This window comes from Bos grunniens, chromosome 3 (genome assembly GCF_055505025.1).
Source record: "Bos grunniens cultivar Pamir isolate PY7600 chromosome 3, Bosgru_T2T1.0, whole genome shotgun sequence".
In the NCBI taxonomy this organism is placed as follows: Eukaryota; Metazoa; Chordata; class Mammalia; order Artiodactyla; family Bovidae; genus Bos; species Bos grunniens.
Genome location: NC_141167.1, coordinates 51,013,351 through 51,033,512, shown reverse-complemented (window position 1 = coordinate 51,033,512; position 20,162 = coordinate 51,013,351). Strand labels below are relative to the sequence as shown.

The 20,162-nt window shown below is 36.1% G+C and overlaps 1 protein-coding gene across 4 annotated transcripts in view; it reads right to left on the bottom strand.

The window, feature by feature from the left end:
• The window catches only part of TNNI3K (TNNI3 interacting kinase), a 404,175-nt gene that overhangs the window by 241,977 nt on the left and 142,036 nt on the right, over window positions 1-20,162 (bottom strand). For all 4 annotated transcript variants that reach the window (XM_086390587.1, XM_086390580.1, XM_086390584.1 and 1 more), the window contains 4 exons: window positions 9,835-9,933; window positions 7,256-7,394; window positions 1,609-1,753; window positions 1,418-1,522 (listed from right to left, as the gene is read on the bottom strand). In XM_086390587.1, the coding sequence (XP_086246713.1) occupies window positions 1,418-1,522; window positions 1,609-1,753; window positions 7,256-7,394; window positions 9,835-9,933 (488 nt within the window). The remainder of the gene's footprint in view (window positions 1-1,417; window positions 1,523-1,608; window positions 1,754-7,255; window positions 7,395-9,834; window positions 9,934-20,162) is intronic.

Sequence of the window (20,162 nt, the reverse complement as noted above, 5' to 3'; positions counted from 1 at the left end):
TAAGAGTGGGACACAACTGAGAAACTTCACTTTCACTTTCACTTTTCACTTTCATGCACTGAAGAAGGAAATGGCAACCCATTACAGTGTTCTTGCCTGGAGAATCCCAGGGACGGGGGAGCCTGGTGGGCTGCTGTCTATGGGGTCGCAGAGTCAGACACGACCTAAGTGACTTAGCAGCAGCAGCAGGCATTTAATACATAATTTTCTAGCCATAAGAATCTTCGGCAAGTTAGTTTTCTTGAGCCTCAATTTTCTCACTGGTAAAAAAAGGGATAGTAAATCCAACTTCATAAAATGGTGATGAGGATTAAATGACATAATGGATGCAAATCACCCAGCACATATTCACTGTTCCATAATCGGAAGTTGTCTTCACCTCCCCTTTGGCTGACCTCTTTGGCTGGTAAGACAAATCTGGAAATCCAAGTGAAATTTGACACACTGATGCCTGAGGCAGAAGTATAAGCTTAATTTTAGTTCAGTATTAATCAGTAGTTAGTCTCTCATTTCTATTATTCACCAGTAAGGTACAGACACTATATAAATAACACAGTAGTGTCAAGTACATGTTTTAGGTGTTACAAACCAGCTGGGAGATCTGCAATATGTGGGTGAATGTATCTTATATTCAAGGTTTACTCAATTTGAATGACTATGCTTTTATTTAATAGGCAAAACAGTAGCCTGTTAATGAGGGTTTTAAATTATATGAATATCTGCCTTCCTTTGGGACATTTTAGGGACCTATGACTCTTAAGTTTTTATCAGCCCTTTTCTTCCCTCTCTCCTTCTCTTTTCTTTCTTTCTTAGTCACAACTTTTCCAAACCTAGATGCTCCTCCAGTGTGCTTTTCCAGAGCTCACTCTAAAGGACTCTAATGGATTCCTAGCAAGGAGTTAATGCCTTCTTATGTATCTCGGTGGCCACCCTGACTAAGCTCTTACAGGCTGACAGATGGATGTCTTAGATAGGTAGATACATCTGCACATAAGGTTTAAGTGGCAAGGAAAAAAAATGTCACTTTTGATGCTGATGAATTCTAGTAATGAGATTCTTGGAGGAGGAGGATTATGGGCACTGCTCCTTTTGGCAGCTTTCTGCAGAGTGGAATGGAATAGAAGCAATATGCTTACAGATGTTGACATGCCTGTTGCCTTGGCAACATCAGCCCCTGTCTTTGTGGCTGCTGCCAGCAAGGCAGCATCTGGCTCCAGCCCCATCTGTTGTACTGACTGCAGCATCTGCCTCTACCTTTTCTTCCGTGCATCTAGCTTGGACTTCCTATCCTCTGCCCACCCTCTGCTCTTGCTCTCGGATTGTAACATCTGCCACTATTCGTTCTTGCTTTACGTACATGACTTCTAGTGTCAAAGAGTACTCGCTTAGTGGCAATTGTGCTTAAATATTCCTTTACCTGTGAAAAGCTGTTTCACTGAAGATGTTTTCTTTAGTCAGACTTTCTACTCCTGATATTTGAATGATTTCCTTGGCAACTTCAAATTTGCCATTGTAGCATGCCCTAGAGATAAAGAAAATATTTTGAGAATAGTAGGAAGGTACACACAGTATACCTGGAGTACCTATGGAACGATACATAATACTCACAGGTGCAAAGGGGTGTCTCCATAGATATTGACAACATGTGGCTGAACTTCTAAATCACTCTGGAGCAGGTACTTCACTATATTGTGATGTCCAAAGCGAGAGCAGAAATGGAGTGGAACGTGATCTTCATTGTCCTGAGCATTTACTGTCATCAAAAGAAAGATATGTTTTCTAGAATTCTCTATTTCTCAACCTCCTCATGTGTAGTATCAGGAACTTTTCTAAGTACCTGAGAGACTCCTAGAATTACCAATTAATGACAACAATAAAGAAAATTAAGTGCAACCGATTAAAAAAGTTATGATTCTCTTCTATAGCCTATTACCACATGAAGCAGGCTTTCTTCTAGCTCCCATAAATCTATGGAACACTTCTAATCAAATCTGCCTTGCACAATGAAAGAGTTCAGGAAACTATTAAGTATCTAAAAGGTACTCATGGCCTTATTTCCACAAGTACCACTGTTCAAACTGATTATCCTTCCATCCCCCATGGAAGATGTTAAAAAGTTCAGACTCTGGACAGAGCATCATTTCCCCAAATTTTGGCCCAATATATTAGCATGAGGCCTAGTATGCTGTATGTTTATGGTGCTATTTAGGAGGTTCTGATGTTCCCTCAACTGAAAAATGTTATACTGTAGTACACAAAGCATGGTATAATGAAAAGGCAACAAGTGATTCAGACCTCATTAATTGTGTTACCCAAGACAACTGTTTAACATTAACTGCAGTTTTAAATTGTCCAATCGGTAATGATCATTTGACTTTTTCTTTGTCCAATCCAGCCTTATAGCCTCTTCTGACATTTAGGGAATTCCCTATGTTGAAAGTGCTAACTAGATAACAAAATCACATTTTATCATAGAAGCTGCAAAAATGCTTTCCAAGTCTCCTTTGCAGTTAGGGCACAGGATTAGCACAGGGTGACCATATGTCCCAGTTTAGTGTTCTTACGCTAGCATAGTTTTTAATAGCAATACTTTCGCACTCAACCATGCCATGGTTGGGTGCTTATCTGCAGGCTCTTCTATTCAAAATGTTACTTCAGACTCTTACATCAGAGCTCATGACATACAAAAGCAGAGTCTCATCTGTTTTGGGAAAGTAGCAGAGGTGGAATAGCTCCATCTAATTTCCAGTACTAGTGTTTCCAGCCACAGACTGGGTACCCTGCATTGTTGGTGCCAGAAACACAAGTGCTGGTGTGTATGTTAGCAGGGGCGGCAGTGTGCCTTCAAAGGATTAATTTGGGGAGTGTGGTTCTGGACACCATTTCTCACTGTGAGAATGCCAAACCCAGTTTTCTACTCTGTTCTGGGGAAGATTCTACGATAATTGATACAATGTAATATATTTCCTTCATGTTTAAATTAGCAAGCATTAGTTTCCAAATCTGGCAAATAAGAACACCTGACTGACACAGTCATTCCTCAACAAGTAATAAATGATCAATATGCACCAGCACTGTGCTAGGTGTTGTGGATATTGATTTCTTATCAGTGGATGGAATAACATTGTTGGGCAGCAGAGATGCTGAAAGGATTAAAGGAGATAATTTTGGGAAAGTATCTAGCATGATGGCCGTCACATATTAGACATCTAATAAAAATGTCTACTTTCCCTTTTTACTAATTTCCCTCTTAGAAATTTACCAAATGCTAAGGCCATTAAGGTATAAATGCATAGAGTCTATGCCCTCAAATAATTTACAATCTAGTTGAATAGTCAATAATTATAGGCTTGAAGTAATACAAGTCAACACCAAGCTGCTAAATTTTGGATTTGCTTTAGCACAATTTTTAAAATTAAAAATAATCAGATCAACTGCTCTACAGCCACTTTTTGTTATTTTATTACTCTGTCCATCTGTATAGAGGGCTTTATTCAAAATAGAAAAAAAATAGCCCTTAACATTCATTTTCAATATTATATGTAATAGAAATCATCTGTTGAACCAAAAAAGTTTATGGGAAGATTTTCTTTTAATAATAAGCAATAGGAAGGAAAAGAAAGGCAAGATACTAGTTTATTTTTTCAAAGTTCAAATAGAATAATCATTTAACATCTAATAAGCACTGTAGGCCTTATAGCTGCTATATTTGTAGACAATGATTCTTATTTTATTGTTCTATAAGATCTTAAGCCAAAAAGAAATCTTTAACAAAGTTACTGAACTCCTCCTCTCAGGGCTGTTATTGAAAAATGAATCTTTGAATCTTTTATATTAATGAGTGGCTCAGAAGGACACTCTTCCTTCAGAAGAATGTGCCTGGGTGTTTTGATTATCTTCCTTTTAAAGATTCTTTTTCTTTGTTCATATTCTGTTGGAAGTCAGGGAAAGTCAATACCATGAGTCAATGCTTGAGAACAGTAGGGAGCCCAGGGAATCAGGAGGTCACATGAGGATTCTTGAGGTCCAGAGGGGACATTGTAAAACAGAATAAAGCACAATATTCCATTAATTCATGATTTTCCTTTGGCCATCTCTGGTCCCACCCAACATTGTTCTCTAGTTGAATCAATAAACTTCAAAGCAGATTATTTCCTTGATAAATTATCCTCAGTAGCCTGGACATTATTCCCATCAAAGAAGATATTAATACCAACCAAAGGAATAAGCCAGGAGAAATCTGGACCAGATGCAGAGTTTATATATTATATATAACTCCATTTCTGCTTCAGCCATTCTGATACCTTAATTTTTTCATAGACCAATTTGCAAAGATAAAAAAATACATATATTATTATTATTATCTGAGGAAAACTGAATGTATGATAGTCTGTTTGCTCTAACTTAATACATAATTTAGAGGTCTAAGTAAAGGAAAAATTTAAACAAAGGAATACATGTAAATCATTATTAGAAAAATATGTGGTCACTAGTCCTCTACCTTGAAGAGCATATGTGTTCAGTAGTGTATTTTGAAAGGAAGAGTAGATGAATATGTAGGTAGATGGATGCTACTTCCTGCTTAATTCTGCTCATTGATCTTAAAGATAGAATAAACGCATTAATGTTAGCACATCCCAATAACTCAACTTGCAAATGTATCTTAAATAATTTTTCAGTGTGATAATAAATCTGTGTGATAGTTTTGACAAGATATATTTTTTAAAATAAATTACTTGTCTTTACTGACCATGTCCTAGAAACTTTTGTGACTTTTTCTGATATCCATGTCCATGTTAACAAAATTATATCTTCATCAGATGACAGAAATTAAGTTTCTAAACTTAAAATTTTCCATTTTTAACTGTATCTCTATTTTTACAAATACAAAAAGAATTTAACTTTGTATCTATATTTTTACAGATACAAAAAGAACTGTATCTCTATTTTCTTTTTATGGAGTCCAGAAATATTTGATCTTTTCAATCTCAATCAACAAGCATTGTGTTTCTCCTTTTTCATTTCCCTACAAGGTATAAAGAAGACTAGGGACTTAGAACATATGTGACTGAATAGGTCAGTCTCCCAAACATGCTGAACATGCTTTTGGAATTATATTTTGGTTAATTTTATAACCTTAATTTATTTTCATTTGTGATGTTCTGTTACCATGGGAACATAATGTAAATACCAGATTTCAAATTGTGCTTCTTTTGGGGTCATTCATTTACTCCTCCCCTTATGTCCATTAACCACAGGCAAGGTTCAAACCTAAAATAAATCATCTGAAGGCTTAGATATATTTTAGAGTAAGTGAACCAGCTGATAATAAATCTTGTGCAGCATCCACTAGCACTAAAGATTTTCTGGTTTATTCTTTGCAATTGGTTTAAGTGCAAAAGGGACTTAAATATCAATTGTGTATTAGAAGGAAATACAATGCTTAAAAATCTGAGTCATGTCTCTTGATTTTTTTTTTTTTTTAAATGATTGAGTAGGAGGCATTAGAGTGCTTCTGTGAGTCAGAAAGAAAATGCTAAAAATTATATCATATGATGCCGGTATGTACTGGGAATACGGGTGCAGCACACATTTCAATGCCTTTTGTAGAAGAGTTCTTTGATCCTGGAGACATGCTGATCATAAATGACACTCATTTTGACACCACTGAGCTTTGGAGTTGTTCAGAGGAATAAAAGGCTGAGGTTGGCATTGATAATAAAAGGAAGAATGTGAGCAGTTCCTGACCCGTTGGAAAAGTGAGGCAGTTTCAGAAACAATTACGTGCTCAGTGATTCACACTGGTGTACTTCTGACTATTCTAAAACAACAGAATCAAAGAGAGGTCCAAGGAACAGCGCTCCTTGCATCCTGACAACACAGGTTGTTTATGATAATGCTATAGAAAAATTCCTGAGTTACTGTACACTGGCTCAGAAAATGATAGAAACTACATTTCTCAAACATTGCCAAATGAAACGGTCCTGTTTCCAACATGGAAATGAAACTGCCTTAGCCTCTTGCCACAGTTGTCCCTGGGAGCCTTTGTGTTTTCCTTATGAGTAGATGGAAACATCGATTAGTTTTATTAACTGAATATCAGTCTCAACCTTGGACCAAGGAAATGGCAGTTCTAGAGCTTTGACAACCTTGTGCTTTTGGAAATGTGCATCATTTCTGCTGCAAAGGCCAGCAGTTCTTACAGCTGGGCTTTTAATTAGGTCTCTTGAGGGTCAGTGGAAGAAGACTGGATATGCCTGAGAGAATTTAACAACAAGATATAACTCTGAGTGAATCTGTGTCAAGAAATAAAGTTTGTGAGGAAGATAAAAAAAGAGAAATAAAGTGCTTTTCTTTAAAACTTTCAATTTTCCAAAACACATTTTGTGATTAAAAAACTAAAAAAGTTGCAGAAAATTTTATTCTATTAAATGCATCTAAAATATTTCTGTGTATTCTAAAGCTTTTTTCCAAAACTGATCACACTCTAACTCTATTTCCATTTAAAATAATAGTAGTCTCAAATACTGAGGTGGATGTGGGGAGTAACATGGAATGCTTATATATAGCTTTGGGAATGAAAAATAGTGTAAATATTTTGGAAAGCTGTCTGAAATTTCTCCCAAAGTTAAACATGTATATGACCTTTGATTTAGCAATTCTCTCTCTCTCTCTCTCTCTATATATATATATATATATACACATATATCTTCATTTTCTAAAACACAGAAAAAAATTAACCTATGGCAATAATAGAAGCCAGAATATTGATTACCTTTGGTGGTGAAAGCTATTTACTAAGAAGTGGGCACAAAGGATCTTTCCAGGTGAAATATCTGCAACCTTCCAGATAAAAATACTATATCTTGGTCTTGGAGGCTTTTGTGTGGGTGTATTCAAAAGGGTGTATTCAATAACTGAGTATTAAGTTAGGATTTGAGAATTTTGCTACATGTAAGTTTTACCTCAATTAAAAAAAGATTAGTGAGTAACAACAAGTAGGAAAAGCTTAAGAAAACCCCTTACTTTTATGGTCATACCTAATATATTAAGTTGAAATAAAATATGCAAAGAAGGATTAACATATAGGTTTAATTAATATATTTAAAATAATAAATTATGACTTGAGGTACAAATTAGGACATGAAAACTAGAATTAATCAACTTCAAGATTATTCTCTAGTAAATAAGTAAAGTAGAAGAAAAAGCATACATAAAGTAAAAGACTGCAAAATTCTTCTAACCATAATCTTACCATCTGCTTTGCTGCCTTCTTCCACCAAGAGTTTCGCAATATTAAAGAATCCTTTTGCAGATGCTAGGTGGAGGGGCCTATCTCCAACTTCACCACTTACATTTACATCAGCACCAAATTTCAAAAGGAGGCGAGTTACCTAAAGGATCCAAGCATTTGAGATTAGTGTCAAATGTCAAATAATAATGCAAAGCTTTCAGCAGTATGGAAGGAGACATATCATTAAGATGTTCTTTTGGTTAATTTTTGCATGAAAAAAATCCTAATTCAATTGGCCTAAACAATAAGGTATTTATTATTATATCACCTAGCAAGAAATTAAAAACTGGAGCAATTTCAGAGTTCAGTCTTCACTGTACATAAACAGTCTTCTCTAAAGTCACCCATAATCATCTCTAAACAATTCTTTAAAATCTTCTTCTGGCCAGAGTCAGCAGTGTTTATGTGATTCTTCATTTTCATAGCAACTCCATGCATAGGTCACCAATGGTCATCTTGTGACTGGGATTCTAGGTCCTGTTTTGATTTGTGAGTAAGCAGGAGATAGCCACACTAGCTTTTAGCATCTTCCCACACTGGTTGAGATTCACAGCTCAGGAGTCTTCCAGGGGTTGTTTCTGGTAATTTATGGGATTTGTCCAAATTATTTACACATCCACTTAGGAATCTTTCAAATACTTTTTCTAAACTTGACATTGTCTCCTCTGGGAATTTCAGAAGTCATCACAGTGATCCCAAAAGATAAGTTAAGATGTATCTGTGCCATTAAAATATCAGTTATGGGAGGACTCCTCAAAACTCTTGACCACTGAGGGCCTTCCACTGTGGTCCTGGGGTTAAGACTTTGCCTTCCAATGCAGGGGGTGTGGGTATGATCCCTGGTCAGGGAGCTGAGATCCCACATGCCTTGCAGCCAAAAAACCGAAACATAAAACAGAAGCAGTATTGAGACAAATTCAATAAAAACTTTAAAAATGGTCCATATCAAAAAAATCTCTAAAAACAAGTCTTGACCACTGACGCATTAGCATAAATGTGAATTCAAGCTCTGAAACTATTTTGTGGCAGCAAATAAATATATTTTGGGCAGAAGTCTCTCAAGAATATGGTATACATTTGATAGAAATCTAGGTGAAAAAAATAGCTGGTGGAATGTGGGAGAACTTCTTATTGTGTGCAGTGGGTAAAGAAGAAAGGTTCTGAAATTAGGCTTCTATTTATTAGTTATGTCACTTTGAGTAAATGATTTGGCCTTTTCAAAATTCAGTTTCTTCATCACTAAGATGGGAATACCTCATAGGGTTGTCATGAGGATTAAATAAGTTATTACACATGAAACACTTAGAAAAGTGCCTGGTACTCAATAAATGATATCAGAAGAGGGAGGACCAATGTGGAATATGTGTTTTATCCATTTGTTGGCTAATGGGCATACCAATGCTTAACTCAGGAGAAAGCTGAACAGTAGTAGACATTTAGTTTCAGGAACCTTGCACTCCTAAGCAGATATTTCCACTTATACAGACTCCATAAATTCTGATTATGTGACTTTATAATGGACAGATTTAAACTATCGTTGAAATCGATTGTCTATTAAGCACTATTATTATATACCTAGGAAATATTGCTCTTGGTACAAAACATCTACTCTTCCACTTAAAAATAAGTAAATAAACAAATGCCAAGGAACACGGCATATCAGGCACATTTATAAACCAAATGTGCCATTCCCCTGTCAGCATATTTTAGTGAGTGACAATAGCATCCATAAATTACTTATGTGCTGTCTTTGCACATAGAAAGTGAGTCCCTTATCATAAAAGGGCCATCCACATTTTAGCATAATTTTATAATACTGTGACTATATATTCAGGGAAAGTAAACAAATTTAACACTCCACATAACATGCAGAGAAGCTCTTTATGTTTCTGCTGGGTGATGAGGTTAATCGCCAAAGAGGATGACTTAACAAACAACGTGCATTGTGTATACCCTGCCTGTGCCTGAAATCAGAAAAAGTTTGGAGTTTTTCATCACTTGAGCTTTGGACCCTGTACTTTCAGAAGCATTTTCAGTACCCAGCTCTCCAGTGCACTCCAGTGCACTCTGAGCAGCACATCAATGAAATGAGCAATCTTCCCTAGCTAGAGGTCACGCTTCACAGGCTTGAGAGTGTCCAGGCATATGCCAGCCAGCAAAGAAATAAAGGCACAATGACTGGAACAGCACAGAGACAAAAATAAGTTTGATTTTCAACTTGGGGTCCTCAGGAAGTGCAATAGCATGACCTCTACAAAGGTGTGATTCTGCTGCATAACTGAGTAATACTAGAGATCTAGGGAGATAATATGAGGAAGAATGAAAATGGTCATTGAAAATGAATAACTTGGTAGCTTCTATTTTTCTGTGGATCTACAAAAGCTTTTCAAGGGTAGAACCGATGAGAAGATGGCAAAAATGATTCAAAGGATATCTCAAGTAGCCTTTCTTTGAATATAGTACAGTTCAAGAAAAAGCCTGGAACACTTAAGTGATGCCCCAGGCTTTGGACTTACCTACACGCTTACTTACTAACTTACCTGTTCATGCCCGTAGTATGCTGCAATGTGCAGTGGAGTGAAAAAAACTGCATCTTGAACATTGACATTAGCTCCATGTTGCAGAAGCACATCAGCAGCCTGGATAAGAAAGAGCTAGGTTAGGAGATTCATTGGGGGCATCTGTCCAACAAATTTATTTTACAATTAAAATGTATTAATACAACTAGTTTCTAGGAGTCACCATTCTAAAACACAATATTTTTCCATCTCCCTTCTCTGAAATCTCCAATGGCTTGCTTTTGCCTAGAAAATAAAAGCCAAGCTGCTTACTATGGTACTCAAAGTTCTCTCAATCTGATGGTATCCTTTAAAATGTACTTTCCATGACTCTCTTTCATAAACCCAACTGTACAATCAAACTGCACTCCATTTTCCACTTCTCTGAGTCTTTGTTCACATTATTTCCTCAGTCAGAAGTTTCCTTCTGCCCAATCTACAGATATTTAAACCCAAGCTAAATATCATCTCCTCCAATATTTCTTTACTTTCCCCCCATTTGTTGCCAAATTATTTGCTAAAATTGTCTTTCTTCCTTTTACATCTCACTCAACTTTCTTTCATACTATTTAGAACATTTACAAACTTATATACATGCCTTATCACCCTTATTAAAGACCAAATTCTTTAAGGACAAAATGTGTACCAAATTCATCTATATAATCCTACTCTAGCATGTTGCCATGAAAATAGTAATCATTCAATAAAAATTTGTTGAATGAGTGAGTGATTAAAACAAACCAACAACAACAAAAAAAACTAGCAGGAGCTATCGATCAACTGCCTTCATGGAAAGGCACAGACTGCCAACAAATCTGCTGACCCTTTAGATTTATTCTATCAAAGACTCATCTCCAAGCCTCTTTTCTCTAGAAAACTGATTGAAGTCATTTCCTCCAGATGTGTTCTTTTTCACTGTAAATTTTTCTAATGTACTCTCTGTTCTTTAGTTGGTAAAATAATATACATTTGGGGAAATTTTCAAAAGTCTGTTAGTCTTAGAAGAGAGAACATGAAGCTGGGATCAAAGAGCTCAAGGAACATCTGTTCCCACACCTCTTCTCTTCTATGCCTTCATCCTAAGTTGAGGGCATAAATGGTAACTGGAGTGCCTCTGTCTCACTCCAAAACATAGAAAGATAGGTTCCACTCTCCCATTTTAAAGGTAAAGACACTGAGCCTCAAGGAGGCTTTTTAACCTATCTGAGGTCATACAATCAATAAGAATCAGAACTGGAATTCAAATTTAGGCTTCTTTTAAGTTTCTTTGCATCAGATCCTTCCTGTGACCTTGATCGCATTAACACTAACCTTTAAGCAAATGAACTAGCTGAATCAATCTCAGGTAAAATGAAGCTTTCTGTCAGTAGAAGCTTGTTAGATTCAGCTTTGTAGATTCAGCTTGGAATTTAATGCTGGAACCATTTATATCAAATGTCTGCTATCTTAGACTTCATATGCCTGTGAGTTCAATCTTAGGAACGTTTAAAGGAGGTCACATGTGATCAAGGTAAATGGAGCTTTTTACAAATTCTCTTATTTTAAACATAGCATAAAATAAAGTAGACAGCATGAATTTTTATTGAACAAAGGATGTTCAAATGTTAACATATAGACCCAATTTCTTAGGCATAGTTCCAGAACTTACTTTCATTCTAAAAGATAAGGGCTCTTAGTCCAATGTAATTTTTTCCTAAGTTTGCACTTATCCAGTTATTCAGAAGGTCAATCTTTTGGCTCAATATTCATTAATTATGAAGTGCTGGCCTTCTGAGAAACTGTCAAAATGTAAGATTTAATGAAACCACACAGAGTCATTATTGAACTGTAGTTTTTAGTTAGTTTTAAAATTCAAGAAAATAGTTAACCATTGACAGCAATGTACACTGGAATTATCTGAATAATTTCACAGGCTATTTATATACATTTAATGCATCTATTGGTTCTTATGATATTTCAAGTCATGATAGGGAGTATATCTCCTATCAATTTTACAGGGATACAATGTATCATGATATACAAATATGCTTGTTATTGTGGTTAAGATAAACACACTCATATTAATGCTTAGGCTGGAACATATATCTATTAAATAATTTTAACCATGCTTCCCCTAATCTAGAACCTGAAAGAGTGGGTAGATCAATTTCATCTCCTTTCCACTACATGAAGGCCCATGAAGGCCCAAACTGAATTGCTTTTATTCACCACTATGCTAAAAATATAATAGGCATCCAGATAATTATTGAATTGGACTGTATTTCTAGTTAAAAAATAAGAATATATATCTGTTAGTCATAGAGGAATTTAAACATTAACATTTAGGACCCAAATATATGATAGAAAAATTTTAAATAGTTCAACGTACACATTTATTGATCCTTTACTCTGAATTAAACTTTAGCAAATCCCAAGTGCCTGCTCCATGCCAGAAACTGTCACCGGCATTTTTACATACATTGTCTCATTAAGTTTTCTGCTGGCCATAAAATTCTGTTGTATTAAATAATTTTGAGAAAATCCATAGTTTTGATTTTTGTCCCCCAATACAATAACAAAACTACTAGTGAAACTGTATACTAGAAAAAAGTCTTATCACAGAAAGGATGTCTTAATAATCTTTAAATTCTTTAAAAAAAAGAACTTTATTATACTTAGATTTGTATAAATGATATATATATATGTATCAGTATATATATACATATATATATATAAATATTATTATTATTAAAGAACCAAGATTCAAACATTCAGTTCAGTTCAGTCGCTCAGTTGTGTTTGACTCTTTGAGGCCCCATGAACCGCAGCACACCAGGCCTCCCTTTCCATCACCAACTCCCAGAGTTCACCCAAACTCATGTCCATTGAGTCAGTGATGCCATCCAACTATCTCATCCTGTCGTCCCCTTCTCCTCCTGCCCTCAATCTTTCCCAGCATCAGGGTCTTTTCAAAGGAGTCATCTCTTTGCATCTGGTGGCCAAAGTATTGGAGTCTCAGCTTCAACATCAGTCCTTCCAAGGAACACTCAGGACTGATCTCCTTTAGGATGGACTGGTTGGATCTCCTTGCAGTCCAAGGGACTCTCAAGAGTCTTCTCCATCACCACAGTTCAAAAGTATCAATTCTTCAGTGATCAGCTTTCTTTATAGTCCAACTCTCATATCCATACATGGCTACTAGAAAAACCATAGCCTTGATTAGGCGGACCTTTGTTGGCAAAGTAATGTCTCTGCTTTTTAATATGCTGTCTAGGTTGGTCATAACTTTCCTTCCAAAGAGTAAGCATCTTTTAATTTCATTGCTGCAGTGACCATCTGCAGTGATTTTGGAGCCCCCAAAAAGAACATCCACCACTGTTTCCAGTGTTTCCCCATCTATTTGCCACGAAGTGATGGGACCAGATGCCATGATCTTAGTTTTTTGAAGGTTGAGTTTTAAGCCAGCTTTTTCACTCTCCTCTTTTACTTTCATCAAGAGGCTCTTTAGTTCCTCTTCACTTTCTGCCATAAGGGTGGTGTCATCTGCATATCTGAGGTTATTGCTATTTTTCTCGGCAATCTTGATTCCAGCTTGTGCTTCATCCAGCCCAGCATTTCTCATGATGTACTCTGCATATAAGCTAAATAAGTAGGGTGACAATATACAGCCTTGACGTTCGGTTATTCTTTATTGATGAAACGAATAAGCATGACAAAGTGTCTGTCACAAAGTCATTGTTTTATGACCACAAAAAATGGGTTAGAGCTCTCTGGTTTTGATAGGAAGAGAATTACTATACATTACACACTAAAAATATTTTCATTTGCTAGTTGACTTCTCAAAATATCTAAGTAGAATCTCTACAATTTCCAGGTTGTAATTTAAATACTTGTTCGAACATTCTGCTCTTTCTTCCTAGAAAGTTTCTGTTTTCTTTCTTTGACTGTAGTATACCTAGTCTCAAGGCCAAGCTCAGTTCCCAGGTCCTCTGAGAACTTTTCACAAATACTTTACTGTATTAAACATTTCTTTCTCTAAATGCTTATATTATTTATCCTCACAACTTAATCTTTTCATTAATTATCACTGTGTGTAAACCACTATTATACAAAAATTAATTAAACTATTTTTATCATGTTCTGAACTTGTCTCAATGAAGTATAGGAAGTTTTGATTCCAGATTAAGAAGGATTTTTCACCTGAGACACTGGGATTTAATCCTTCTAACTAAAAGAGTTATACCTTATCATTTTAAATTCCAGAGATTTAAAAAGTAATGCCTACAAGAGAAAGGTCCTCATTGTTCTTATTTGCTGAATGTTTCTCCTACAGTATGACTTTAACTTATTGACTTGCACTCAACTGGCTTCCGACTCTGAACTTCATCTTATGAAAATCATTGATGATGAAGAAGAAAAAAATGACTACATCAATAGGAGCTAAATATCTCATGGAAGAGAAAGTAAAGTAAGGTAAATTCTATATGGGATAAAATGGCAATCAATCAGAGCTGAAATTCCCAAAATTAAATATAAGTGTTTTATACCTAGTAGACTTTCCAATAAATATCTACACTTTGAAATTAAGTTTTTCTTTGCTTTATTTAAAGTGATATCTCATTTCTTGTGACTTCTTTGGAGTCTCCCTCAAATTCATACTTACACTGATGTTTTCCTTAGGATTTATAGTTTGTTTAAAGCCACAGTTTTCTCTTCTATAGATCTTTATCTAACCTTTACTATTGAGACTTACAGAGAACAGAATCATGAATCTCTTTGGGGATAATACTCACTTCCATTTAGTAGAAAATCTGTATTAACAAAGTTTTAGAAGAAAATGTTTTTGAAAGGTTATGCCTCAAGAACTCAAAATGATCCCAAAGATTTTAATATGCAAGTTGATTTAGATCTGAAATTTTTCAATGTTTCCAGTTCTAACTTTCAATGTGTGTGCTCAGTCACTCAGTCATGTCCAATTCTTTGCCATCCCATGGGCTATAGCCTAAAAGGTTCTTCTGTCCATGGAATTTTCCAGACAAGAATACTGATCGGGTTGTCATTTCCTTCTCCAGGGGATCTTCCTGACCCGGGGACAGAATCCACATCTCTTGTGTTTAACTTTCAATAACCCACTCTAATTGTGTCCCATTGAACAATTACTCTCTCTTCTAAACTTTTCATTGTTTTTCAAGAGTAGTCTACATCTTTTATTCACATATTCTCACCTCTTAATCACTCCTCAGCCCACCTATAGTCTGGCTTCAGATCAGAATTTCCAGGGAAATTTCTTTGGAAAATGACATCAAAGATCGCCCAACTGTCAATTCCAATGTATATCCTTGGGTCTTTTCCTTATTTTAATATTTCTCCAGCATTTCTTACTATTTGTCTTCTCCTTAAGATCCTATCCTTCCTTAGACTGACTGACATAATGATCTTTGAGTTTGATCCCTACCTCTCTGCCAGCTTTTTATTGTCCTTCTCTAGAGGTGACTCTCTGTTTATCTCTTAAGTGTTTCTTCGGTTTTGCTTTTTTATCACTAACATTGTATTGCCTCCTGATTTCCTTTGTCTGCTTTAATTGCCTTGAATTAATTAAGATAATACACGGAAATCATTTAGGACAAAACTTGGTAACCTAAAAGGAAGTGTTCAGTGATAGTTATTAGCTATCCTGCCTTAAACATTCTCTACTTGATTTTTTCTATCACTATTGCTACTACTGCTACTATTACTAATACTGGTACTATTTCTACAACACACACCCACAAACAAACACACACACACTTCTCTCTCCAGATGCATGTATTTTACCGATTCCTCCAATATGGGGTCTACCTTAGTTAGCAACTCAGAATTTGATTATATGGGTGATTCTCAGGTGGCTCAGTGGTAAAGAATCTGCCTGCCACTGCAGGAGATGCAGGAGATGTGGGTTTGATCCCTGGGTTGGGAAAATCCCCTGGAGTAGGAAATGGCATTCCAGTATTCTTGCCTGGAAAATTTCATGGAGAGAGGAGCCTGCTGGGCTACAGTCCATGGGGTTGCAAAGAGTTGGACACAACTGAGCAACTGAGCAGCAGCAGCAGACTGGTTGTATATTTCCCCTATTTCCCAATTACTTTTACTCTGGGTTTATTTCAATGATTTCATCTTTATCACTTGCCCTTTGATTTTTGGTAATGTGAATGAAGCATTAGAATGTGTGCTTTGAGAATGTTGTTATTTAGTTGCTCAGTTGTGTTTGATTTTTTTGCAAGGCCATGGACTGTAGCCCAGCAGGCTCTTCTGTCCATGGGCTTTCCCAGGCAAGAATACTAGAGTGGGTTGCATTTCCTTTTCCAGAGGATCTTCACAACCCAGGAATTGAACCTGCACCTCCTGTATTGCAGGCAGATTCTTTATGACTGAGTCACTACAGAAGCCCATCTATGAGCTAAATAAGGATATCTCATTTAATTCTCACAACAATCTCATGGCACTGTTACTAATAACCCCATTTTAAAAATAGGAAAAAAAAGTTAAGAATTACACAGTTTTAAGGAAAAGCACCAAAATTTAAACTTGAATCTATAGAAGTCCAAAGAATCATACTACTCCACAGTGTTTTTCTTCTTACATGTGCTATTATTTGGGGGCAGCCTATAATTCCTTGACACCTCAGACAGTTCTATACAGGATATAGCCCTTGGTTGATGTTCTTCAAGGATTTTCAAGGACATCTGTGTAGCCAGTATATCAATAAGTATGATTCTGACTTTGTAATTGCTTGCAGATGACTGAAAAAAATAAAGTTAAAAGTTATTCTAAGTAGATGTTATATGGTAGGGGTCTTGAAGAGTCATATATACTATGACAAGAATTCTAGAATTTTTCCTGAATTTTTTCCATAGAGGGTTTCACCAACAGGTTTCCAGCAAGAGCAAAGTATATTCTGATTTGCACCTTAAAAAGATCCTTCTGGTAATAGTATAGCAAACAGACTGAAGAGACAGCAAACTAGAAGCAGAGTGAGCAGCTAGCAGGGTTCAGCAGCCAGCTAAAAAGACAGGGGTAACGATAAAAGTGATCTAGCAGATAAAAATGAGGTAGTAGTAGTATCCAAGAGATGGAGAATGGGTTTTAGAGATATTAAGATGATACAATTGAATGACTCAGCATACTGGGGGTGGGGAGAGATGATGGAAGTTATTAACAAATGATGACTATAAAAGAGGAAGACGATAAGGGGAAATAAGCATGAGGGTAAAACTGTGTCTAATTTGTGAATTTAAGAAGTAGGAACATCACCCACAGTTTCTCTCAGGTTAATCACTTAACATATTTAGTTTCTTTCAGTTCCCTTTAGCAATTCATTGTGAGCTTATCCAACACCACAGCTGTTTCAGCTGGGGTTGATCCCTCAATCAAAATGCAAACTTATTTCCTGAGTTTTTAAACAACTACCAAAAGCTATGCCAATTAAAAATACCAATAATTGCTTATCCATTTGTATTTAAGGCTTCATTACCTAGCATTTTAGATCATAACATTGCTTTAGATTTAAAATAAGCACTTCTTTTGATTTTATGCTCTATTTTCTATAAAATTTTTTAGCTGTATATATACTGACTTCTCTATACCCATTATAACTGTTAAGTGAGAACTCCCTATCATATAGTTACAGAGGCTTATCATTTAAAACACTAACTGAATATTTTTGTAAAGACTTTTTATTTTACCTGCCATAGCTCTAATTAAATATTTGAGTACAAAAACTTACTGGAAAATAGTTTCTTCAGGCTGTCACAGAAATGAGGTTCTCTTATGTGATCTTTCTCTTATTATCTCAGGTTAAAATTAAATCTGGTCTGAAAATTACTCAGAAAATGATTCCACAAGATAACATTATTAAAGAAATTAAAGGGACACTCCATATTCTTCATATGTTGTAGAAATAGAGCTTAAAGGTATATCAACTTATATACATAAAGTAAAAGAATTCCATTGATTATATAAATCTATAGCTTCTCAGGAAATTGTAATAATATAAGTAGAAAAGCTGGTGGATGAAGAGTGGTGAGAAGCTGTGAGGTCAAGGCTGGAGCTACAAGTGGGATCATTTTAGAGAAGTAATAATTGAAGTTAGGCGATAACACCAGTTCCATAGGTAAAAGGAGATACTTGAGGGATATTTATGGCTAAAAAGTGGGAAATAATGGAGCCAGCAAAGGAAAGAGAAGAGTCATCCATGAAAGAAAAGGAGAACAAAGGAATGCTTGTTAAGGAAGCCCATGGAAGAGAAATTCTAAAGAAAAGACAGGCTAAATTTTCTGAGCCTTCCAGCTAATCGTCATCTTGCTGTGCTATTTTCTTTCTTACATATATTCTTTTTTGCAGCATTTCCTTATGTGAGGGTCTTATTTTAAAATCCCTGGCTGAGAAAACAGGCTTTCAATGTTTATGTGTTATGAATACATCATGTTCTATGCATTTCGAAAGCCACAATTTTTTTCCTTATGAGATTTATTTTTATAGCTTGCCAAAGGTCCAGCATTTTTCGGCTATACTGCAATTGTAGAGACTTGAAAATTGTAGTACAAGTTAGGCTCCCTCTCATGGATGGTTTTCCTTATACTGCCTATACCCTGGACATTGTAATCTGACAAAGAATTTTCTCATGACCTGTCCTGCAGCCCAAGACACCTACTGAAATCATGTAATTTGCCTCTACTTGAAAAATAAACTTCTAAATTACAGTTTGAAGGTGATTTGCAGTCAACTAATAGAACATAGTTCAGTTCAGTTCAGTTCAGTCGCTCAGTCGTGTCTGACTCTTTGTGACCCTGTGAATCGCAGCACGCCATGTCTCCCTGTCCATCACCAACTCCTGGAGTTTACCCAAACTCATACCCATCGAGTCGGTGATGCCATCCAGCCATCTATCCTCTGTTGTCCCCTTCTCCTCCCGCCCCCAATCATTCCCAGCATCAGGGTCTTTTCCAATGAGTCAGCTCTTCACATCAGGTGGCCAAAGTATTGGAGTTTCAGCTTCAACATCAGTCCCTCCAATGAACACCCAGGACTGATCTCCTTTAGGATGGACTGGTTGGATCTCCTTGCAGTCCAAGGGACTCTCAAGAGTTTTCTCCAACACCACCGTTCAAAAGGACCAAATAAAGATTTTCGGCTCTTAGATAAAAATGATTAATAAGAATCTTCCTAAAAATTATTTCAAAGATCAATTTATTTCCACCAGCAGGGATTTAAAAATCAAAAAAGACAACAGTTAACTCTTAGGTTCAGGGGTTAGTCCTGTTTCAAGCACACTCTACAGAATGTTTAGGGCTTCCCTTTTTGAGCTTCCTCATTAAATAAGGCAGAAAACATTATTTGATGAACTGCAAGATATGAACTTAAGTAATCAATTATATCCTATAGGCTCTGTATTTAACAACATAATTAAAAATGTTGGTCTGCAATAACTTAGAATAAGTGACACAATAATATTGGTAAATCCAGTCATAAAAATATTTTAGCTGATTTTGAAATAGTATGTATTGACTGGTATACAGATCAATTATAGATAATTTTCTTTCTAGATAAGTTTATTAAAAGAATATCCATCATTCAGTCAGAGACCTATTATCAGGACAGAAAGCAGAAGGAATAATGCTGGTAACTATTAAAGTAAGTTAAACTAAGATAAACACAGGGAGACTAACAATTGAAGCCTACAATGAAAATGAAAAAAGTGCAATACCAAGTATGCCTGTCAGCTTCAGACACAGAAAGGGCTAAGAAATAACTGTGGGTGAGACTCAAGCCCGGACTTCTAATTGTTTCACATGGGCAGTAAATAGCAGAACCTGGATACAAATAAACCTAGGCAGTTTGATTCTAGAGACCACATACCTAATGACTAGTCTATATATTATATATTGATATCCCTCGAAGCTCAGTTAGTAAAGAATCCACTTGCAGTGCAGGAGTCCGCCTGCAATGCAGAAGACCAGGTTTGATTACTGGTTTGGGAAGATCCCCTGGAGAAGGAAATGGCAACCCATCCCAGCATTCTTGCCTGGAGAATCCCATGGACAGAGGAGCCTGGAGGGCTACAGTCCATGGGGTTGCAAAAGTTGGACATGACTTAGAAACTACACCACCACCACATATATTACACTGCTGTAGCCAAAAAACATTACTCTAGAATCCCAGTTTCTCTAACATTTCAAACATTTTTCAAACTTTTACTTAATGAACTCAGCACAAGTACTCAGCAGGGGTACTATGATAGAATTAGCTTGGGTGGCTCCTGGATGTAGGAGGCATGAGCTTATAACTCCTTCCTT